This window comes from Oncorhynchus clarkii, chromosome 30, assembly GCF_045791955.1.
Source record: "Oncorhynchus clarkii lewisi isolate Uvic-CL-2024 chromosome 30, UVic_Ocla_1.0, whole genome shotgun sequence".
Classification (NCBI taxonomy): domain Eukaryota; kingdom Metazoa; phylum Chordata; class Actinopteri; order Salmoniformes; family Salmonidae; genus Oncorhynchus; species Oncorhynchus clarkii.
Window position 1 is genome coordinate 15,574,009 of NC_092176.1, and position 19,780 is coordinate 15,593,788.

Consider the following 19,780-nt stretch of genomic DNA (forward strand, 5'->3'; position numbering starts at 1 on the left):
AACAAATACACTTTTTTGGGGAGGGGGGATTATTTTTCAGTCATCCACTGAATAGAATACATTCTAGTCTCCATCTTATAATAGGGTCCTGACAATAAGGCATATTAGTAACAGAGTTTGACCTGTGGTGTGAGTTTCAGATGTGGATGAGTGCCAGGAGTCGTCTCTCTCCCCGTGTCAGCAGCAGTGTCTGAACACCCTGGGCTCCTTCCGCTGTGTCTGCAACCCTGGCTACCAGCTGTCTGGCCAGCGCTGTCTGGGTCAGTGGACCCTGTGACTCACTGATGATATTATCAACAGAATCAAATCTTTCATACCAGTATCATATGGAAGCAGCGCGTTAAATTGTGGAATCTCTAACCTTTTGTGTTTGTTTGTATACAGACATCAACGAGTGCAGCAGGAATGTGTGCCCAGCTCACCAGCAGTGCCGCAACACAGAGGGAGGCTACCAGTGTTTCGACAGCTGCCCAGCTGGCATGAGAATGGGAGAGAATGGAGCATGCATGGGTATGATGCCATTTATACCTCACCCATCTTTTACTTTGAATGTTGTTGCACGCAGGTACAGGTTTGTGGTGTGAGAATGCTGATCCTACCATTACAGTATGCCCTGTGTTTACCAACATTGTGATTCACAGATGTGGACGAATGCCAGGATGGAAGCCACTTGTGCCGTTACAGCCAGATGTGTCAGAACACCATTGGGGGGTACGGCTGTGTCTGCCCCAGAGGTTATCAGTCCCAGGGGGTGGGCCGTCCATGCCTGGGTAAGACACTTCATCTTGGCATAGACATGTATTACTACACTAATCAATATGCTACTGTCCAATAAAATCTTGTTCTAAGAAGTGTCTGAGTCTTGTTTTGCCTTTCAGACATTGATGAGTGCCTACAGATGCCAAGCCCCTGTGCCCACCAGTGCCGTAATATGCCAGGCAGCTTCCGGTGCCTCTGCCCACCAGGCACTGTGTTAACGGGGGATGGGCGCTCTTGTGCTGGTCTAGAGAGAGGACAGGTCTTCTCCAATGGTAGCCGTGTCAGGGCAAGACTGCGCCCACAGCTGGTGTCATCGCTGGGTAGGCCCATTCTCTCTCGGCATCATGGGGTATCTCGCATCACCAGACAGAGCTGCCCCATAGGCTATACCAACAGAGATGGCACATGTGTCGGTGAGTCGTCTCCCTCTCCCCCCCCCCCCCCCTTTCTAATTTGATTTGAATGTCTGTAAGCAAAAGCAAGGGAGTTGAGTCTGGTACGTCTTGCTCACCTCATTGTGTCATCGGTTTCTGTACAGATGTGGATGAGTGCTTGCTGAGGAACCCATGCCAACATGAGTGCCGGAACACAATAGGGGGTTTCCAGTGCCTCTGTCCTACAGGGTACCAGCTGTTACCCAACGGCAGGAGCTGCACAGGTATGGAGAAAACGAACAATACACATGAACACTACATAAACCACCCACCACGACTAGGTTTACATTGCCAAGAACACATACAGATACTGAGTTTCCTTTCTGATGCTTGCAGACATTGATGAGTGTGCAGTACAAGGCATCCAGTGTGGACACAACCAGATGTGCTTCAACACTCGTGGAGGATATCAGTGTTTGGACACGCCCTGCCCTGCATCCTATCAGAAAGGAGGAAGCCCAGGGTATGGAGCTTCAATAAAACACCACTGTGTGTTTGCAATATGTGGTTAGACAGATCGTTTCATGAGTATTTTTGTAATCAAAACAAATCAAATTGTATTAGTCACATGCACCTAATACAAAAGGTGTAGGTAGACCTTACAGTGAAATGCTTACTTACCAGCCCCTAACCAACAATGCAGTACAAATAAGAATAAGAAATAAAAGTAACAGGTAAATAAAAGAGGCAGTAAAATAACAATAGCGAGAATATACACAGGGGGGGTACCGGTACAGAGTCAATGTGCGGGGACACCGGTTACTCAAGGTAATATGTACATGTACAGTGCCTTGCGAAAGTATTCGGCCCCCTTGAACTTTGCGACCTTTTGCCACATTTCAGGCTTCAAACATAAAGATATAAAACTGTATTTTTTTGTGAAGAATCAACAACAAGTGGGACACAATCATGAAGTGGAACGACATTTATTGGATATTTCAAACTTTTTTAACAAATCAAAAACTGAAAAATTGGGCGTGCAAAATTATTCAGCCCCTTTACTTTCAGTGCAGCCAACTCTCTCCAGAAGTTCAGTGAGGATCTCTGAATGATCCAATGTTGCCCTAAATGACTAATGATGATAAATACAATCCACCTGTGTGTAATCAAGTCTCTGTATAAATGCACCTGCACTGTGATAGTCTCAGAGGTCCGTTAAAAGCGCAGAGAGCATCATGAAGAACAAGGAACACACCAGGCAGGTCCGAGATACTGTTGTGAAGAAGTTTAAAGCCGGATTTGGATACAAAAAGATTTCCCAAGCTTTAAACATCCCAAGGAGCACTGTGCAAGCGATAATATTGAAATGGAAGGAGTATCAGACCACTGCAAATCTACCAAGACCTGGCCGTCCCTCTAAACTTTCAGCTCATACAAGGAGAAGACTGATCAGAGATGCAGCCAAGAGGCCCATGATCACTCTGGATGAACTGCAGAGATCTACAGCTGAGGTGGGAGACTCTGTCCATAGGACAACAATCAGTCGTATATTGCACAAATCTGGCCTTTATGGAAGAGTGGCAAGATGAAAGCCATTTCTTAAAGATATCCATAAAAAGTGTTGTTTCAAGTTTGCCACAAGCCACCTGGGAGACACACCAAACATGTGGAAGAAGGTGCTCTGGTCAGATGAAACCAAAATTGAACTTTTTGGCAACAATGCAAAACGTTATGTTTGGCGTAAAAGCAACACAGCTGAACACACCATCCCCACTGTCAAACATGGTGGTGGCAGCATCATGGTTTGGGCCTGCTTTTCTTCAGCAGGGACAGGGAAGATGGTTAAAATTGATGGGAAGATGGATGGAGCCAAATACAGGACCATTCTGGAAGAAAACCTGATGGAGTCTGCAAAAGACCTGAGACTGGGACGGAGATTTGTCTTCCAACAAGACAATGATCCAAAACATAAAGCAAAATCTACAATGGAATGGTTCAAAAATAAACATTCCCAGGTGTTAGAATGGCCAAGTCAAAGTCCAGACCTGAATCCAATCGAGAATCTGTGGAAAGAACTGAAAACTGCTGTTCACAAATGCTCTCCATCCAACCTCACTGAGCTTGAGCTGTTTTGCAAGGAGGAATGGGAAAAAATTTCAGTCTCTCGATGTGCAAAACTGATAGAGACATACCCCAAGCGACTTACAGCTGTAATCACAGGAAAAGGTGGCGCTACAAAGTATTAACTTAAGGGGGCTGAATAATTTTGCACGCCCAATTTTTCAGTTTTTGATTTGTTAAAAAAGTTTGAAATATCCAATAAATGTCGTTCCACTTCATGATTGTGTCCCACTTGTTGATTCTTCACAAAAAAATACTGTTTTATATCTTTATGTTTGAAGCCTGAAATGTGGCAAAAGGTCGCAAAGTTCAAGGGGGCCGAATACTTTCGCAAGGCACTGTAGGTAGAGTTATTAAAGTGTCTATGCATAAATGATAACAGAGTAGCAGCAGTGTAAAAGGGGGGGGGGGGGGGGGGGGCAATGCAAATAATCCGGGGTAGCCATTTGATTAGATGTTCAAGAGTCTTATGGCTTGGGGGTAGAAGCTGTTTAGAAGCCTCTTGGACCTAGACTTGGCGCTCCGGTACCGCTTGCCATGCGGTAGCAGAGAGAACAGTCTATGACTAGGGTGGCTGGAGTCTTTGACCATTTTTAGGGCCTTCCTATGACATCGCCTGGTAGAGAAGTCCTGGATTGCAAGAAGCTTGGCCCCAGTGATGTAGTGCCTTGCGGCACTGTAGTGCCTTGTGGTCGGAGGGCGAGCAGTTGACATACCAGGTAGTGATGCAACCCGTCAGGATGCTCTTGATGGTGCAGCTGCAGAACCTTTTGAGGATCTGAGGACCCATGCCAAATGTTTTCATTCTTTCTCCTGAGGGGGAATAGGTTTTGTTGTGCCCTCTTCATAACTGCCTTGGTGTGCTTGGAACATGTTAGTTTGTTGGTGATGTGGACACCAAGAATCTTGAAGCTCTCAACCTGCTCCATTACAGCCCCGTCGATGAGAAGGGGGTGTGTGCTCGGTCCTCTTTTTCCTGTAGTCCACAATCATCTCTTTTGTCTTGATCATGTTGAGGGAGAGCTTGTTGTCCTGGCACCACATGGCCAGGTCTCTGACCATCTCCCTATAGACTGTCTCGTCGTTGTCGTGATCAGGCCTACCACTGTTGTGTCATCGGCAAACTTAATGATGGTGTTGGAGTGGTGCCTGGCCGTGCAGTCATGAATGAACAGGGAGTACAGGAGGAGACTGAGCATGCACCACTGAGGGTCCCCTGTGTTGAGGATCAACGTGGCGGATGTGTTGTTACCGACCCTTACCACCTGGCGGCGGCCCGTCAGGAAGTCCAAGATCCAGTTGCAGAGGGAGGTGTTTAGGCTCAGGGTCCGTAGCTTATTGTTGAGCTTTGAGGCCACTATGGTGTTGAACGCTGAGCTGTAGCCAAAGAATAGCATTCTCACATAGGTGGTCTTTTTGTCCAGGTGAGAAAGGGCAGTGTGGAGTGCAATAGTGATTGCATCATCTGTGGATCTGTTAGGGAGTTATGCCAATTGAAGTGGGTCTAGGGTTTCTGGGATGATAGAGTTGATGTGAGCCATGACCAGCCTTTCAAAGCACTTCATGGTTAAGATGTGAGTGCTATGGGTCGGTAGTCATTTAGACAGGTTACCTTAGTGTTCTTGGGCACAGGGACTATAGTGGTCTACTTGAAACATGTTGGTATTACAGACTCGGACAAGGAGAGGTTAAAAATGTCAGTGAAGACACTTGCCAGTTGGTCAGCGCATGCTCGCAGTACACGTCCTGGTAGCGCATGCTCGCAGTACACGTCCTGGTAATCTGTCTGGCCCTGCGGCCTTGTGAATGCTGACCTGTTTAAAGGTCTTTTCTCACATTGGCTGCGGAGTGTTGATCACACAGTCTTCCAGGACAGCTGGTGATCACATGCATGTTTCAGTTAAATGCCTCGAAGTGAGCATAGAAGTAGTTTAGCTTGTCGGGTAGGCTTGTGTTACTGGGTATCTCTCAGCTGTACTTCCCTTTGTAGTCTGTAATGGTTTGCAAGCCCTGCCACATCCAACGAGTGTCAGTGCCGGTGTAGTACTATTCGATCTTAGACCTGTATTGATGCTTTGCCTGTTTGATGGTTCGTCGGAGGGCATAGCGGGATTTCTTATAAGCTTCCGGGTTAGAGTCCCGCTCCTTGAAAGCGGTAACTCTAGCCTTTAGCTCAGTACGGATATTGGCTGTTATCCATGGCTTCTGGTTGGGGTATGTACGTACAGTCACAGTGGGGATGACGTCATCGATACCCTTATTGATGAAGCCAATGACTGATGTGGTGTACTCCTCAATGCCATCGGACGTGTCCCAGGAACATATTCCAGTCTGTTCTAGCAAAACAGTCCTGTAGCTTAGTATCTGCTTCATCTGACCCATTTTTTATGGATCAAGTCACTGGTGCTTCCTGCTTTAATGTTTGCTTGTAAGCAGGAATCAGGAGAATATAATTATGGTCAGATTTGCCAGATGGAGGGCGAGGGAGAGCTGTGTATGTGTCTGTGTGTGGACTAAAGGTGGTCATGTTGTACTTACCTTAGTTACCTTATCACACCACCATAAAGTAATTGTTGTGCGGTTATGTATGTCGTAAGTCACGATCATTGGTCCCTCTAAACAATCACATGGTTGTGTTGTACATTAGATATAGTATGTTACTGACCTTTGGAGCCTGACGGTATCAGTACCTCTGAAAGTGTAACAGTTGACTCTTCTCTCTCCATGGCAGGACGTGCTACAGACCCTGCTCTCGGGACTGTGGCTCTGGGGGTTCCCCTCTGCTACTGCAGTACAAGCTGTTGACCCTCCCCCTGGGCATCCCAGCCAATCACAACGTCGTGCGCCTGTCTGCCTTCTCGGAGGGGGGGTTATTGCAGGAGATAACATCCTTCACCATTCTGGAGCAGGGCAATGAGGGGGGTCCAGGGGTGGGGGCAGGGGGCCAGATGTTTGGCATCAGGGACGAGGCAGGCAGGGGCATCATCTTCACCCTGCGGCCCCTGCAGAGGTCAGGCCTGGTGCGTCTCGGGGTGCAGGCCACCACCCTCTCCACACAGGGCCGCATCACATACCAGAGCATCTTCATCATCTACATCTCCATCTCTAGATACCCCTACTGAGATGAGCCCCCCTAGCTGGAGGCTGGAACTGACTGTGTGTGCCCCTGAGAGGCCACTGACCCCTCCTTCACCAACCTCTGTAGAATCAGGCCCACAGCCTGGAGGCCTGTGAGACAGAGCGTGCTAACCAAGCCAAGAAAGCACTAATAATGAGACAAGGTAAACAGTATTAACACTAAGGATTTCATGGATATTTGGACCCTCTGATACAGTAAGTAAACTGGATTGAAATGGATCTTAAACTGTGGGGGCACAATTTTGACAAAATCTTTTCTTGTAAAGAAATGGACCTTTTATAAGATTTGTTGGAATCATTACAATGAACACTCCAAATATGGTCCTGTAGCATTAGAATGGCGTGTAGTTATTTATATTTTGATAATGCTACAGGTGTGGCAATATTATTTTATCCCAAGTGCTTTTCTATAATTTTTGAAGTCATTGTTGTCACTTGAACCAGCTATAAGGTGCTATTCTGAAGGTACTTGACAGCTTTGTTGAATCAGTAAGGCAAATGGTGTTTGGATTGCAAGAACAAATCGATAAGAAAAGATTGCTTCACCTGGCCTGGACTATTAAAAACTATGGGGGGGTAGGAAGTAGCAAAGACATTGTGCTGAACTAGAACTGTTCATTTGTAAACCAAAAGAATACTCAATTAGTATTATACATGAAACACACCCCAAAATCAAAGAGAATTTGAAAGTGGAGAACCACATTCAGTGGGTGTTTGCAGGGGCGGACTGCGACAAGCAATCAGATCTGGCATTTCTAACACACTGGCCAATCTCTAAAGCCCTCACACCGGCCCCCAGTATTAGCCAGATAAGTCATTTTGCACACACAAAAAAACAAGTTAGACCAGCCCACTGGGCTAAAAATGGACCAGCCCATCTGGCATTTACCTAAAATGACAATGGCCAGTTCACCCATGTCACTAAGTTCACATCCACTCCTCTATGAGATGAAGGGAGCATAAATGTCCTGTTATACATGCAGCTATGTGATACATTCACCATAACACTGTTATTCCATTGCTCACCCTCTTAGACCATGAATGTATTTTGCAAAAAGGAACATTCATAACTTATATACAGGGATTAAGATATTCTTAACCCGATTTCTGATATCAACCCAAAGTTTTGAACTGTTGTAAATGTAGCCGACACAAAAAAACGTATTGCTCAGAGTGGAAAAAATGGAATCTGTTCCAGATGAATGCACATATAACGACGGTACAACCTGATGCAGAGTGTCTTGAACATTTCCTCTCTGTGTGGCCCACAAGTTATATAAATATCTCACTGTGGTATGGAATTACAAACATGACAAGAAGAACTGATGATGCACTACCAAATTTAGAAATTGCACCTTGTGCATTCTACTATGTCAACTTTCAAGAGTAAGTTTAAAGCCAGGCTGAGTTACTAACAAAAAAAAAAGAAAACGTTTGGTTGTCGGTTCTGTTCCCTGAACTGGTTCCAAGTCCTGTCTTTAACCTTACAAGCTATTTCATGAAATATGTTACCTAATAATTTTGTAGCCATTAGTTCAGTGGCTCGTTGACAAATTTTATAGAAATTATGCAATTGGTGATTTTGGACCATTGCTGATGGCCTCGACAACCCTCAGCAGCCAATAACCAATACAGTACATATTTCAGTAGGACCTATACTACAATAAACTATTTTGTCCCTGAAACCTAAGAATTGAATACTTCACTAGCTACAGTACCAGTCAAAAGTTTGGACATACCTACTAATTCAAGGGTTTTTCTTTATTTATACTATTTTCTACATTGTAGAATAATAATGAAGACATCAAAACTATGAAACAACCCACATGGAATCATGTAGTAACCAAAAAAAGTGTTAATCAAATCAAAATATATTTGAGATTTTAGATACTTCAAAGTACCCACCCTTTGCCTTGATGACAGCTTTGAAAACTCTTGGCATTCTCTCAAGCAGCTTCATGAGGAATGCTTTTCCAACAGTCTTAGCACTTGTTGGCTGCTTTTCTTTCACTCTGCGATCCAACTCATCCCAAACCATCTCAATTGGGTTGAGCTCGGGTGATTGTGGAGGCCAGGTCATCTGATGCAGCACTCCATCACTCTCCTTCTTGGTAAAATAGCACTTACATAGCCTGGAGGTGTGTTGGGTCATTGTCCTGTTGAAAAACAAATGATAGTGGGACTAAGTGAATTCTAAAATTCAAGGCACAAAAATCACTAGACAGTGTCACCAGCAAAGCACCCCCACACCATCACACCTCCTCCTCCATTCTTCACGGTGGATCCACACATGTGTAGATCATCCGTTTACCTACTCTGCATCTCACAAAGACAAGGCGGTTGGAACCAAAAATCTCAAATTTGGACTTATCAGACCAAAGGACGGATTTCCACCGGTCTATTGTTTCCATTCCCAAGCAAGTCTCTTCTTATTATTGATGTCCTTTAGTAGTGGTTTCTTTGCAGCAATTCGACCACGACCTCCTCTGAACAATTGTGTCTGTTACTTCAACTCTGTGAAGCATTTTATTTGGGCTGCAGTTACATCTAATGAACTTATCCTCGACAGCAGAAGTAACGATGGGTCTTTCTTTCCTGTGGCTGTCCTCATGAGGGCCAGTTTCATCATAGCGCTTGATGTTTTCTGTATTCCTCTCGTATCTTGTCACAAGACAACTGATTGGCTCAAACGGATTTATAGGGAAAGAAATTCCACAAATGAACTGTTAATTGAAATGCATTCCAGGTGACTACCTCATGAAGCTGGTTGGAGAACTTTAAAGAATCTCCAATAAAAAAATATATTTAATTTGTTTAACACCTTTGTTTACTACATGATTCCATATGTGTTATTTCATAGTTTTGATGTCTTCACTATTATCTTACCATTTTAAAAAATATATAATAATTAAACCTTGAATGAGTAGGTGTGTCCAAACTTTCAACTGGTACTGTTTGTAAGTTGAGGCCCTCATCATCAGGCGGTTTGTTATAATGTTATGATGGAATGCAGTGTATATATGACAGGATTTAAGACGGATTTTATATTTAACAATATGGCATAATATTAGCATTATAATCACCATAAACCAGCAAACGATCCCTTTAGGAATATTATAGATATATTGTTTGGCACATTTTAGAAAAATGTGGCTAATATTTTACAAAGATTATATATTTTGGAAACTGGGCTAAATTGGTTTTGTTATCTGCATAATTTTAATAAATGTTTTTTTTGTATTATCATTAAACATATTCCACCTATTACAGTTTTGTTCTGATTGCTTAGGCACTCTCTTTGAAACGATAGGCTATTTTTGCAAAACTCTACACACTAACCACAAAACCTTACACCAAACCAGCAAAACATTGTACATCTCTTGCAAAAGCAAACAATTCTTACAAAACTCTTCAAACTCTTTAAAAAAAAAATGTTTTTGCGTCAATACAGTACACACAAACCATCATTTGAATAAGCACACTAAGCACCAATTACCCACTGATTGTATAAATGAAAAATACTTGTGACCTTTTCTTTTTTTGTGTGCAGGGCAAAGCAGTTTGCAATAACGTTTTGTCATACATGTAGTAAACACACATACACACAGGTATCCAAAAGTATGGATGTGCATTCCGTACATAACACACTATTACTTGAGGGGGGGGGGGGGTATATCTCACCTTCTATGTGGGTCTGGCCATAAGATCACATGCGATGTTGTCTTGACCTAGGCAGCGTGGAAAGTATCGCCTGGAGTGCCTTTTCCAGGCCTGGCATGACCCCTGATCGATGTCTCCACAAGCCTCCTCCATTACCTGTAGAAGGGGTATGCGGTGTTGGGGATGGCGATGATACACCTTCCAACGCCATGCAGAGAAGAATTCTTCAATAGGATTCAAGAACGGAGATTATGGTGGGAGATTGAGTGCAATGAAAAGAGGGTGACCAGTGAACCAATTGCGGACCACAGCAGCCCGGTGGAAACTAACATTGTCCCAGATGATAACGTACCTGGCTGCTGTGGCTCCTGGTCATTAGGGATTGGTCTGTTGTGGAGGGTGTCCAGAAATGTGATAATCTGTGCAGTGTTGTATGGGGCTAGGATTGCATGATGGTGAAGGACGCCGTTTTGACTAATAGCCTTTGTTATGTTGCCACCACATTGTCACGGGACGTTGATAATGGCACGGTGTCCGATGATATTCCTGCCGCGGCTCCTTGTTTTTGCTAGGTTGAAACTTGCCTCGTCCACAAATATTAGCTCATGATGTACTGCATCTGCTTCTAGCTCCATGACTCTCTGAAAGAGACAAGACAAAACAATGTAGCACAGTATGAAAAGACAGGGATCAGTCAATATGATGTAGTACCATACACTTCCAGTACCAATGATAGGATAGTATAGCTCACATTATTCATATCGACGTTGTTTTACACAGTCTGAGTTTCTTTCGAACGGGACTCTGTACATCTGCTTCATCCTAATTCTAATGCGTTTCAGTAGATGAGACAGAGAGACTCACTCTGTTGACGTTTTGGAATATGGTGTTATCTGCCATTATGTGGTCCTGCAGTTCTGAGTCTGCAATGACTATATTTACAATGTGGGTCTCCTGCTCTGGGGTGAACAGTCAACCAGTATCTGTTGGAAGAGGTTCTTGCAGTTCTGTAAAAACATTTGAATGGTTTTAGTGATAGATCCTTCTCATGAAAGTTCAGTACATATTACTGTACCAGTAAGACCACAGCACTTAGTTACTTACCGGTTCTCATTTCGAAATATTCGGATGATACCTGCAACAGTAGATTTGGTTGAACCTGTTGCCCAGCCTCCCTCATGCTCATCCTATGGTTGACAACATGGTCAACCACAGTCTCTGATTTAATCAGTTGTTTTCCTGACTCCCCTTCCTCTTCCCCATCCTACTTCACCTATTTCTCCTCCTCCTCCTACTTCTTCACCTTCTCATACCTCTTACGCTCTGTCCAATATTGGCCTCCATTGTTGTCCTAACCAAATGTTTACTGTGGCCTATTTATAGTGCTCAAGTTCTGATTTGTAAGTGAACTCATTATCTAAAAGAGTTCACTTGTCAATGTGGAAAGGCAATTGGTGAAAGTGTAGCAATGTAGAGACCAATGTTTACAGTTTTGCTAGAAGTGTGTTATTAAATTGCAAACTGATGTTGAGTTTAAGCATTTACAAAAAAAACTGTACTGAAAGAGTACGGTCAGTGTCAGACTAATCCAATCAAAAACATTGCAACTGTTTGGCTGCTATATTGGCAAACATGTACCCTGTTTAAATCAGCAATAGCTGGTTTTCATTCAATATGGTTCAGTACATTTATCTATATGTGGCCCGATTCAGACTTATTAGGAAATGTACATCTTTCCTACGCATGCCTTTCCTACACACTTCTCAGTTGTTATTCAGACTTACCTTATGCAGGTGTTTAACAGGCTTTGCAGGCGTGGCTCCCTGGGCTGAATACATTTTATTCAACTGCTGAAAACCCTCCCACTTGCTAGTCAACAGTTTTTCTCATGGAGTTATTCAATTGAGTTTCCACTACATTTATCTAAAGCCATCCCTTTAAATTGGCATACCGTTAATAACAAAATTCTCAACAGACTCAGAGTATATGGAGAGCATGGTTCAGAATATTAGGGATCAATTTAAGAAAGCCATGTAAATACTAGGGCCGGGACAATACCAGTATCGTGATACTTGTTCATATCATGGCAAGGAAACAAAACATTAAGTGGATTTTACTTCTTTAGGGAAAACAGACCTAATTTTGGAACAAACGTCATTATGTTGTCATCCAGAATCACATTTATTTATTTTCCAAGCTATAGCACACGTGATTTTACATCCAGCAGGTTTTTAAAGGGCCAAAGAGTTTGGTCTGCTTCCTGTTTTCATTTTTGTCATGGAAAAAAAAATCACTGCGATACTGGTATCATCCTGGCCCAAGTAAATATAAGCATATTCATATCCTTTTCAGCACCAATTGGTAGACTTAAAAATACTCTGAATTGTAAACTCAGCAAAAAAAAAAAAAGTCCTCTCACTGTCAACTGTGTTTATTTTCAGCAAACGTAACATCTGTAAATATTTGTATGAACATAACAAGATTCATCAACTGAGACATAAACTGAACAAGTTCCAGACATGTGACTAACAGAAATGGAATAATGTGTCCCTGATCAAAGGGGAGGGGGGTGTCAAAATCAAAAGTAACAGTCAGTATCTGGTGTGGCCACCAGCTGCATTAAGTACTGCAGTGCATCTCCTGCTCATGGACTGCACTAGATTTGCTAGTTCTTGCTGTGAGATGTAACCCCACTCTTCCACCAAGGCACCTGCAAGTTCCCGGACATTTCTAGGGGAATGGCCCTAGCCCTCACCCTCCAACTCAACAGGTCCCAGATGTGCTCAATGGGATTGAGATCTGGGCTCTTCGCTGGCCATGGCAGAACACTGACATTCCTGTCTTGCAGGAAATCATGCACAGAACGAGCAGTATGGCTGGTGGCATTATCATGCTGGGAGGGTCAAGTCAGGATGAGCCTGCAGGAAGGGTACCACATGAGGGAGGAGGATGTCTTCCCTGTAATGCACAGCGTTGAGATTGCCTGCAATGACAACATGCTCAGTCCGATGATGCTGTGTCACACCGCCCCAGACCATAACGGACCCTCCACCTCCACACCGCCCCAGACCATAACGGACCCTCCACCACCACCCCGCTCCAGAGTACAGGCCTCTGTGTAATGCTCATTCCTTCGACGATAAACGCAAATCCGACCCCTGGTGAGACAAAACCGCGACTCGTCAGTGAAGAGCACTTTTTGCCAGTCCTGTCTGGTCCAGCGACAGTGGGTTTGTACCCATAGGCGACGTTGTTGCCGGTGATGTCTGGTGAGGACCTGCCTTACAACAGGCCTGCAAGCCCTCAGTCCAGCCTCTCTCAGCCTATTGCAGACAGTCGCTCTGCATTTTCACTGGCCACTGATGGAGGGATTGTGCGTTCCTGGTGTAACTCAGGCAGTTGTTGCCATCCTGTACCTGTCCCGCAGGTGTGAATTACCGATTGGGGTGGTTAATTTCTTTACTATCAAATGAGGAGAGTCAAACTTATCACACAAGTCAGAGTTATACTTCAACTAAATCTTTAATCACTTATTAATAAGGGAGCAGGTCAATACAACGCACATATATAAAGGGGGCGTACACACACACACACACTCAGACACTCAGCAGCTCTAATGGCATAGACAGGGTTGTGAAGCACAAAGAGAGAAAAGGCATACAGTGAGAGATGGAGAGGGACTGTGCTGGGTGATGTGATAAGGCCATTTAAGGCCCGTCTGCTAATCTGGTGGTTCAAGGGCAGGTGGTCCATCCCAGTATTCTATAAAAATCAATTGAGTGCTCTACGATAATTATGGCTGGTCATGGCTGGTTGACGATTCACGCTCAGGTGATTCGTTGAGAGCCACGAGACAAAAGTACAAAGGTCTTTTATAGCCAAGATACACCCCTTCCAACCTACATGACAAACAACATATACTGCATATTGAATGAGTCACAAGGTTAAGATTTGTATGAAAGATACCTATAATACATAGCAGACAGTATCTGCTGTGTCAACAGTTTTCATTGTGTAGAGACCAGTGTCTGGCCCTGTATAGTAAATCTCCTGTCTGTGTTATCTCCCAGAGGCCCATCCTCAGTACAACACACACACACAAAATATAGAATACTCTTGTTGAATAAAACAACCATTTGATGCAATAAAATATTATAACATAATCTTGCAATTTTTCCACCATACATTTCTGTGCAGGTGTTGTTACACGTGGTCTGCCACTGCGAGGACGATCGGCTGTCCGTCCTGTCTCCTTGTAGCGCTGTCTTAGGCATCTCACAGTAAGGACATTGCAATTTATTGCCCTGGCCACGACTGCCATAACTGTGACCTTAATTGCCTACCGTCTGTAAACTGTTAGTGTCTTAACCTCTCTGGCCAAAAGCCAGTGAAAATGCAGAGCGCCAAATTCAAATAAATGACTATACATAATCAAACTTTCATGAAATCACACATGTAAGATACACGTGTTGTGAATCCAGCCAACATGTCAGATTTCAAAAAGGCTTTTCGGTGAAAGCAAACGACGCTATTATCTGAGGGTAGCACCTCCGTAAACAAAGAGAGAAAACATATTTCAACCCTGCAGGCGCGACACAAAACGCAGAAATAAAAATATAAATCATGCCTTACCTTTGACGAGCTTCTTTTGTTGGCACTCCAATATGTCCCATAAACATCACAAATGGTCCTTTTGTTCGATTAATTCCGTTGATATATATATAAATTTTTCATTTATTTGGCGGGTAACGCGACTACAAAATATCTACAAAAATTACCTGTAAACTTTGCCAAAACATTTCAAACTACTTTAGGTCTTTTTTAAAGTAAATAAATTGATAAAATTGAAGAAGGGATGATCTGTGTTCAATACAGGAAGAAAACAAACTGACGCTACCTTTCTGGTCTCGCGCCTCTAACAGTATACTTGAAGTGACCCTCGTTTTGAACAGGGCTACTTCTTCATTAAACAAAGGAAAAACCTCAATCAATTTCTAAAGACTGGTGACATCCAGTGGAAGCGGTAGGAACTGCAAGAAGGTCCCTTAGAAATCTGGATTCCCAATGAAATCCCATTGAAAAGAGTGAGAAAAAAAATCTGAATGGTTTTTCCTCTGGGTTTCGCCTGCTACATAAGTTCTGTTATACTCACAGACATGATTCAAACAGTTTTAGAAACTTCAGAGTGTTTTCTATCCAAATCTACTAATAATATGCATATCTTATCTTCTGGGGATGAGTAGCAGGCAGTTGAATTTGGGCATACATGTCATCCGGACGTGAAAATACTGCCCCCTGTCACCAAGAAGTTAACGACCGTTCCACAGGTGCATGTTCATTAATTGTTTATGGTTCATTGAACAAGCATGTGAAACAGTGTTTAAACCCTTTACAATGAAGATCTGTGAAGTTATTTGGATTTTTACAGATTATCTTTGAAAAACAAGTCCTGAAAAAGGGACGTTTCTTTTTTTGCTGAGTTTATATTATTTAGGGTTAGGAAAGTATTTAATGAATAATAAAAAAAATTACTTTAAGCACCAAATATATTGTGGAATAAAAAATACAATGGTTTGATTCATCCTGAAAGTTGCCATATTCAATTGTTCAATCCACTAAATATTGGAAGGTGAGAAAAGTGTACAATAGGGGTTGAACAGTAGTCCTATAAATCTACCCTAATAATCCTCATTAATCATGGAACTGTGATGACAATGGTCCAGTCGTCAAGAACCGTGCACCAGGCTCCAGGTTTAAACTGCTATGTATGGTATGTGTTGCATAATGATTCAAAGAGACTACATGTCCTAAATTATTGCACAAATTAGCCATATGATAGCTGTTAATATGTTAGCCATATGATCCACTATTGCTAGCGAACTTCAGGAACAATCACACAAATGTGACAGAGGAAAGAAAGGTAAACGATGTAATGGAATGAACATTTTAAGGAAAGACTAAAGTGACAGACATAAATGTATGTGGGTATAACTGACGTTGGCTACTGATAGTGGCTAATATTTAGCACAATACAAATTATAAAAAGTAGTCTGGGCATGTAATTAAAACATTCTAGAAATCATAAATCAACTTGGTAGGTTTGGCGCTATACTATCATTTGCGCATGGCTACAGAAGCCTATAGCTTGGGTCTCCAAATATAATACCTGCAAGTTATAAGGCCAGCATTTCATAAACTCCAATGTGGAAAAATTATGTTGATATGCTTCAATTTGCTGCCCTATGACTGGTTTCACATTGGTCTCCAGCGATCATAAGGTAAAATAGATTGTAATTTATATTTACAATCCCCTTATCCAAATGGCTTCAAGTTACCTAACTCTCATCAATAGCTCTTATCAATTTGTAAACTACAGTGCATGGAGAATGGTGTTATTTCTATCGGGAAAATGAAAGTAATGTTGTTCCAATTGGAACCGTCAGGTTTCGCAACCTTATTCATTGTGCATAAAGGTGGTGGAATTATGAGGGAATTAAGTCAAGGTCAGAATATGGCGTATCTGTACAATCACCTTAATTTCTTTGATTTCCACCCCTAAAAAATATTGGGTGAATAGCATGCCTTTCTCATGTTTAAGGTCAGAATACTCATAGCGAGAAAAGTGCATAAAAAGGGAATTACGAACATTTATGCATGCTTAACTTGTCAGAATTGCACACAAAGAGCTTTGAGTCACCATCATTAAGAGTTCACCTCCAAGTCAGTCATTGTGAGTCATCCCAGGTTTCAAAATCTCTAAAGTAGAATTAAGTCAGAGTCAGAATGTCAATTAAAACTTTATTATTGAATAAAAAAAATGTATAAACACTCGTTTTTAATTTGCTAGTATATATTGTTTTTCCTTAAGGTCCCAGTATTAAAAAGATAATTAGAATTTTCCACAAAACAAAATAGACATGCCCATTGGGCTAAAAATGGACCAGCCCATCTGGTATTTACCACAAAATTATTGGCCAAATTGTAATATGTTAGCCATATGTTCCACTATTGCTAGCGAACCACAGGAACAATCACACAAATGTGACAGAGGAAAGAAAGGTAAAAGATGTAATGGAATGAGGCAATATGTATGGAAACTAACACTAAAGTGACATGCATGTATAACTGATGGTGAATACACATTAGAAGTTTTTGTTTGCTGGTAAATCCTTTTTTTCCTTGTGGCCAGTCCACCTCCGGGTGTTTGTGAAAAAGGAAGAAAGGAATCAGATGAACATATTTAAGTTTTTTCCAATTAAAAAAAAAATCACTTAACAAATAATGATACACTCACAAACAGTAATAGTACACACAAATGTCGAATGGAAATTAATGTTATTAATGCTACTAATTATTCAGTACATTATTGATAATTGCTGAATAATTGGTTGAAAACTTTACATCCTTTAATATAACGCCACCTTTTTATACACAAGGGGAGGTCCATGGGACAAGTTAAAAACAGGTTTGTCAAATAAATGACAAACAGTTAACCAAAGTGTCAAAACTGAGAATATAAGCCATTTTTGTCTGATATTTACTACCCTAACATATGGAATTGTTTTAAGATAGTAATTACATGGACCATATAGCTGTTTTATTTTAGGACCCCTGGAGGTATAAGAAACAAATATGTATTTATTTGTATTTTTATGAAGCATTGAATTTGGCCTTAATGCTATTAACTCATAGCAGCGCAATGAATAACACACTAAAAGCTAAATAAATCAGAAGGAAGTATGGTTTGTAGTGTCTGAAATGCAATCAGGTAGGTATTGGGAAGCTTGGGAAAACATCAGGGACGATCATAATGCAATAATTGTCCATTCACTCCTATTCATTTCATCACGCAGTCATTTTCTGCCAAGTTGGGATGTGGCTGACCTTACTGTCTAACGAGTCGTCAAGGCTTGGCTAGAGCAAAACAGACTATTATTCATATGAAATAGGCCAAGAAACAAAAAATGACAAAAGAATGTCAAAATCAGATTTGCATCATCAAAGCAACAGTCCAGATTTCCTTAAAGTGTTGTCAACATTTTGAACTAGCTCCTTTTCATATTCCCACAGCTTTTTGTCCACAAGCAGCTGATCTTTAGTGAGGCTCCCTTGCAGGGGAACTCTGACGTGTACTAGCCGACACACATCAGGTGGTACCCAGAAGGTCTCCCCTAAAGTCTTCAGCACAGAGTGAACAGATGTTTGTACTACATGTCTAGGGTTGACAATCAGTTTGGTAGGGTTGATAACAGCTTCTCTCGAGGGTTCTCTGTAAATATGCTCCAGGATATTGATCCCTGGAATTTCCCTCCATTGTGGCAGTTTAAACTTGCCACTGTCTTCGTAATGGTTTTTGGGGAATATGTGGTTCTCGATGACAAAGACTCCTACTCTGGGGTGCTGGTATTGAAGGTCCTCCAGCAGTAGATGCAAATTGGCATGTTGGTAAGGCATCACGATCTCATCAATGTCATGAAGAAGTACATACTTTGACTGGTACATGTATCTATAGATGCATTCATTCAGAGTGGTCAGCTGCCCATAGTAGTGGAGATCTCCTTTGTGCTCCTCAAACCTCCAGCCTTTGGATGGGTTGAGGAACTGATCAATTGGCCATTCTACTATTTCCAGTATACCCTCTTCCCTGTAGTGAACTAACACTGGTTCCAAGTCCTGACCACAGCTGGTGTTATAGATAACCACTCTCTGCACCCCAAGGAGTTTGTACATCTCCATAGTTTGAACAAACTGCAGGACATTGTTGTAGCCCCCGAAAAGGTTGGAGATGCACACTGTAAAGTTGTATGGAAATATCTTCTCCTCTCTCAGTTCTTTGTTTTGTATGGACAGGAAGTGCTGGTTTTGGTTGGCTTTGATATCTGAATGTATTGATATAGTGACATGTGTCACATTATACATAGATGGACTCTGGCACAGCACATCTGTGGTCACAAATGGGAATCCAAAATGGTCACTGTGCATCTCCACCTGTGCCACTGAGGCAGGAAAGCAGCCATGTCCACCACAGAAAAAACAATGAAGTGGCTGGAGATCACCTCTTCTGATTATACTAATGATACGGATTGCTCCATCCACTCTGTGGTCTTTGTAGGCAGACACCATTAAATGCTTAGTGTCTTTAATCTGAGTTATTGTTTGATCACTTATGAGAATTTGCCAATGTGTTTTTGCAGGGTATTTGTCTGTATTCAATTTGATATATATGGACCATGTCCAATATAAACATATCACTGCAAAGAATATTAGAAGACCAAACTTAAATTTCAGCATAGTGTAGGCTATGTCCATCAAAATCCAGCTCTGTGATTCCAGACCAGACCTATTGGGGGGAGACATCGTTTATTGTTTAGAGCTCAAGTTCTCTTTTTTAAATACAGTAGCTAACCAATGCAACTTTGTTCTTGTTTTTGTTTTTTTGCGGACTCGGATGTGAATATTTTAATAATGCAACATCCACATTAAAAAATATAATTTTCCAAATTAGGCTTTTTTTCCGTTGGGATGCGCATCAACAGAATGTTTTCACTCTAGTGCACAAATAATACGAGCGCTTTATTTCCAGATAAAGTTAACTATGAGGAAACACTGGTAATTATAATAACATATTTTAAACGTAATACGGTAGTTCTTAGCTACATATGCTTTTTATCAGCGTAGCCTAACATAAATTCGACTAATCAATGTATTTACAATTCTCTTGATCAAAT

The 19,780-nt window shown here is 41.9% G+C and overlaps 2 protein-coding genes across 2 annotated transcripts in view; one reads left to right on the plus strand and one right to left on the minus strand.

Annotated features, from left to right (window-relative positions):
* LOC139389391 (hemicentin-1-like) overlaps positions 1-7,823 on the plus strand; it is an 85,306-nt gene extending 77,483 nt beyond the window's left edge. Inside the window, exons 75-81 of the mRNA XM_071136112.1 lie at positions 141-260; positions 385-510; positions 642-770; positions 879-1,172; positions 1,298-1,417; positions 1,530-1,656; positions 5,986-7,823. Coding sequence (XP_070992213.1) covers positions 141-260; positions 385-510; positions 642-770; positions 879-1,172; positions 1,298-1,417; positions 1,530-1,656; positions 5,986-6,376 — 1,307 coding nt within the window. The 3' untranslated portion in view covers positions 6,377-7,823. The remainder of the gene's footprint in view (positions 1-140; positions 261-384; positions 511-641; positions 771-878; positions 1,173-1,297; positions 1,418-1,529; positions 1,657-5,985) is intronic.
* A 10,227-nt stretch (positions 7,824-18,050) lies between these two features.
* Positions 18,051-19,409, minus strand: LOC139389490 (uncharacterized). The gene is made up of 2 exons (XM_071136319.1): positions 19,393-19,409; positions 18,051-19,215 (listed from the first exon to the last, which is right to left on the minus strand). Exons 1-2 carry the CDS (start codon positions 19,407-19,409, stop codon positions 18,051-18,053), a joined length of 1,182 nt encoding a protein of 393 aa, XP_070992420.1.
* Positions 19,410-19,780: the final 371 nt, after the last annotated feature.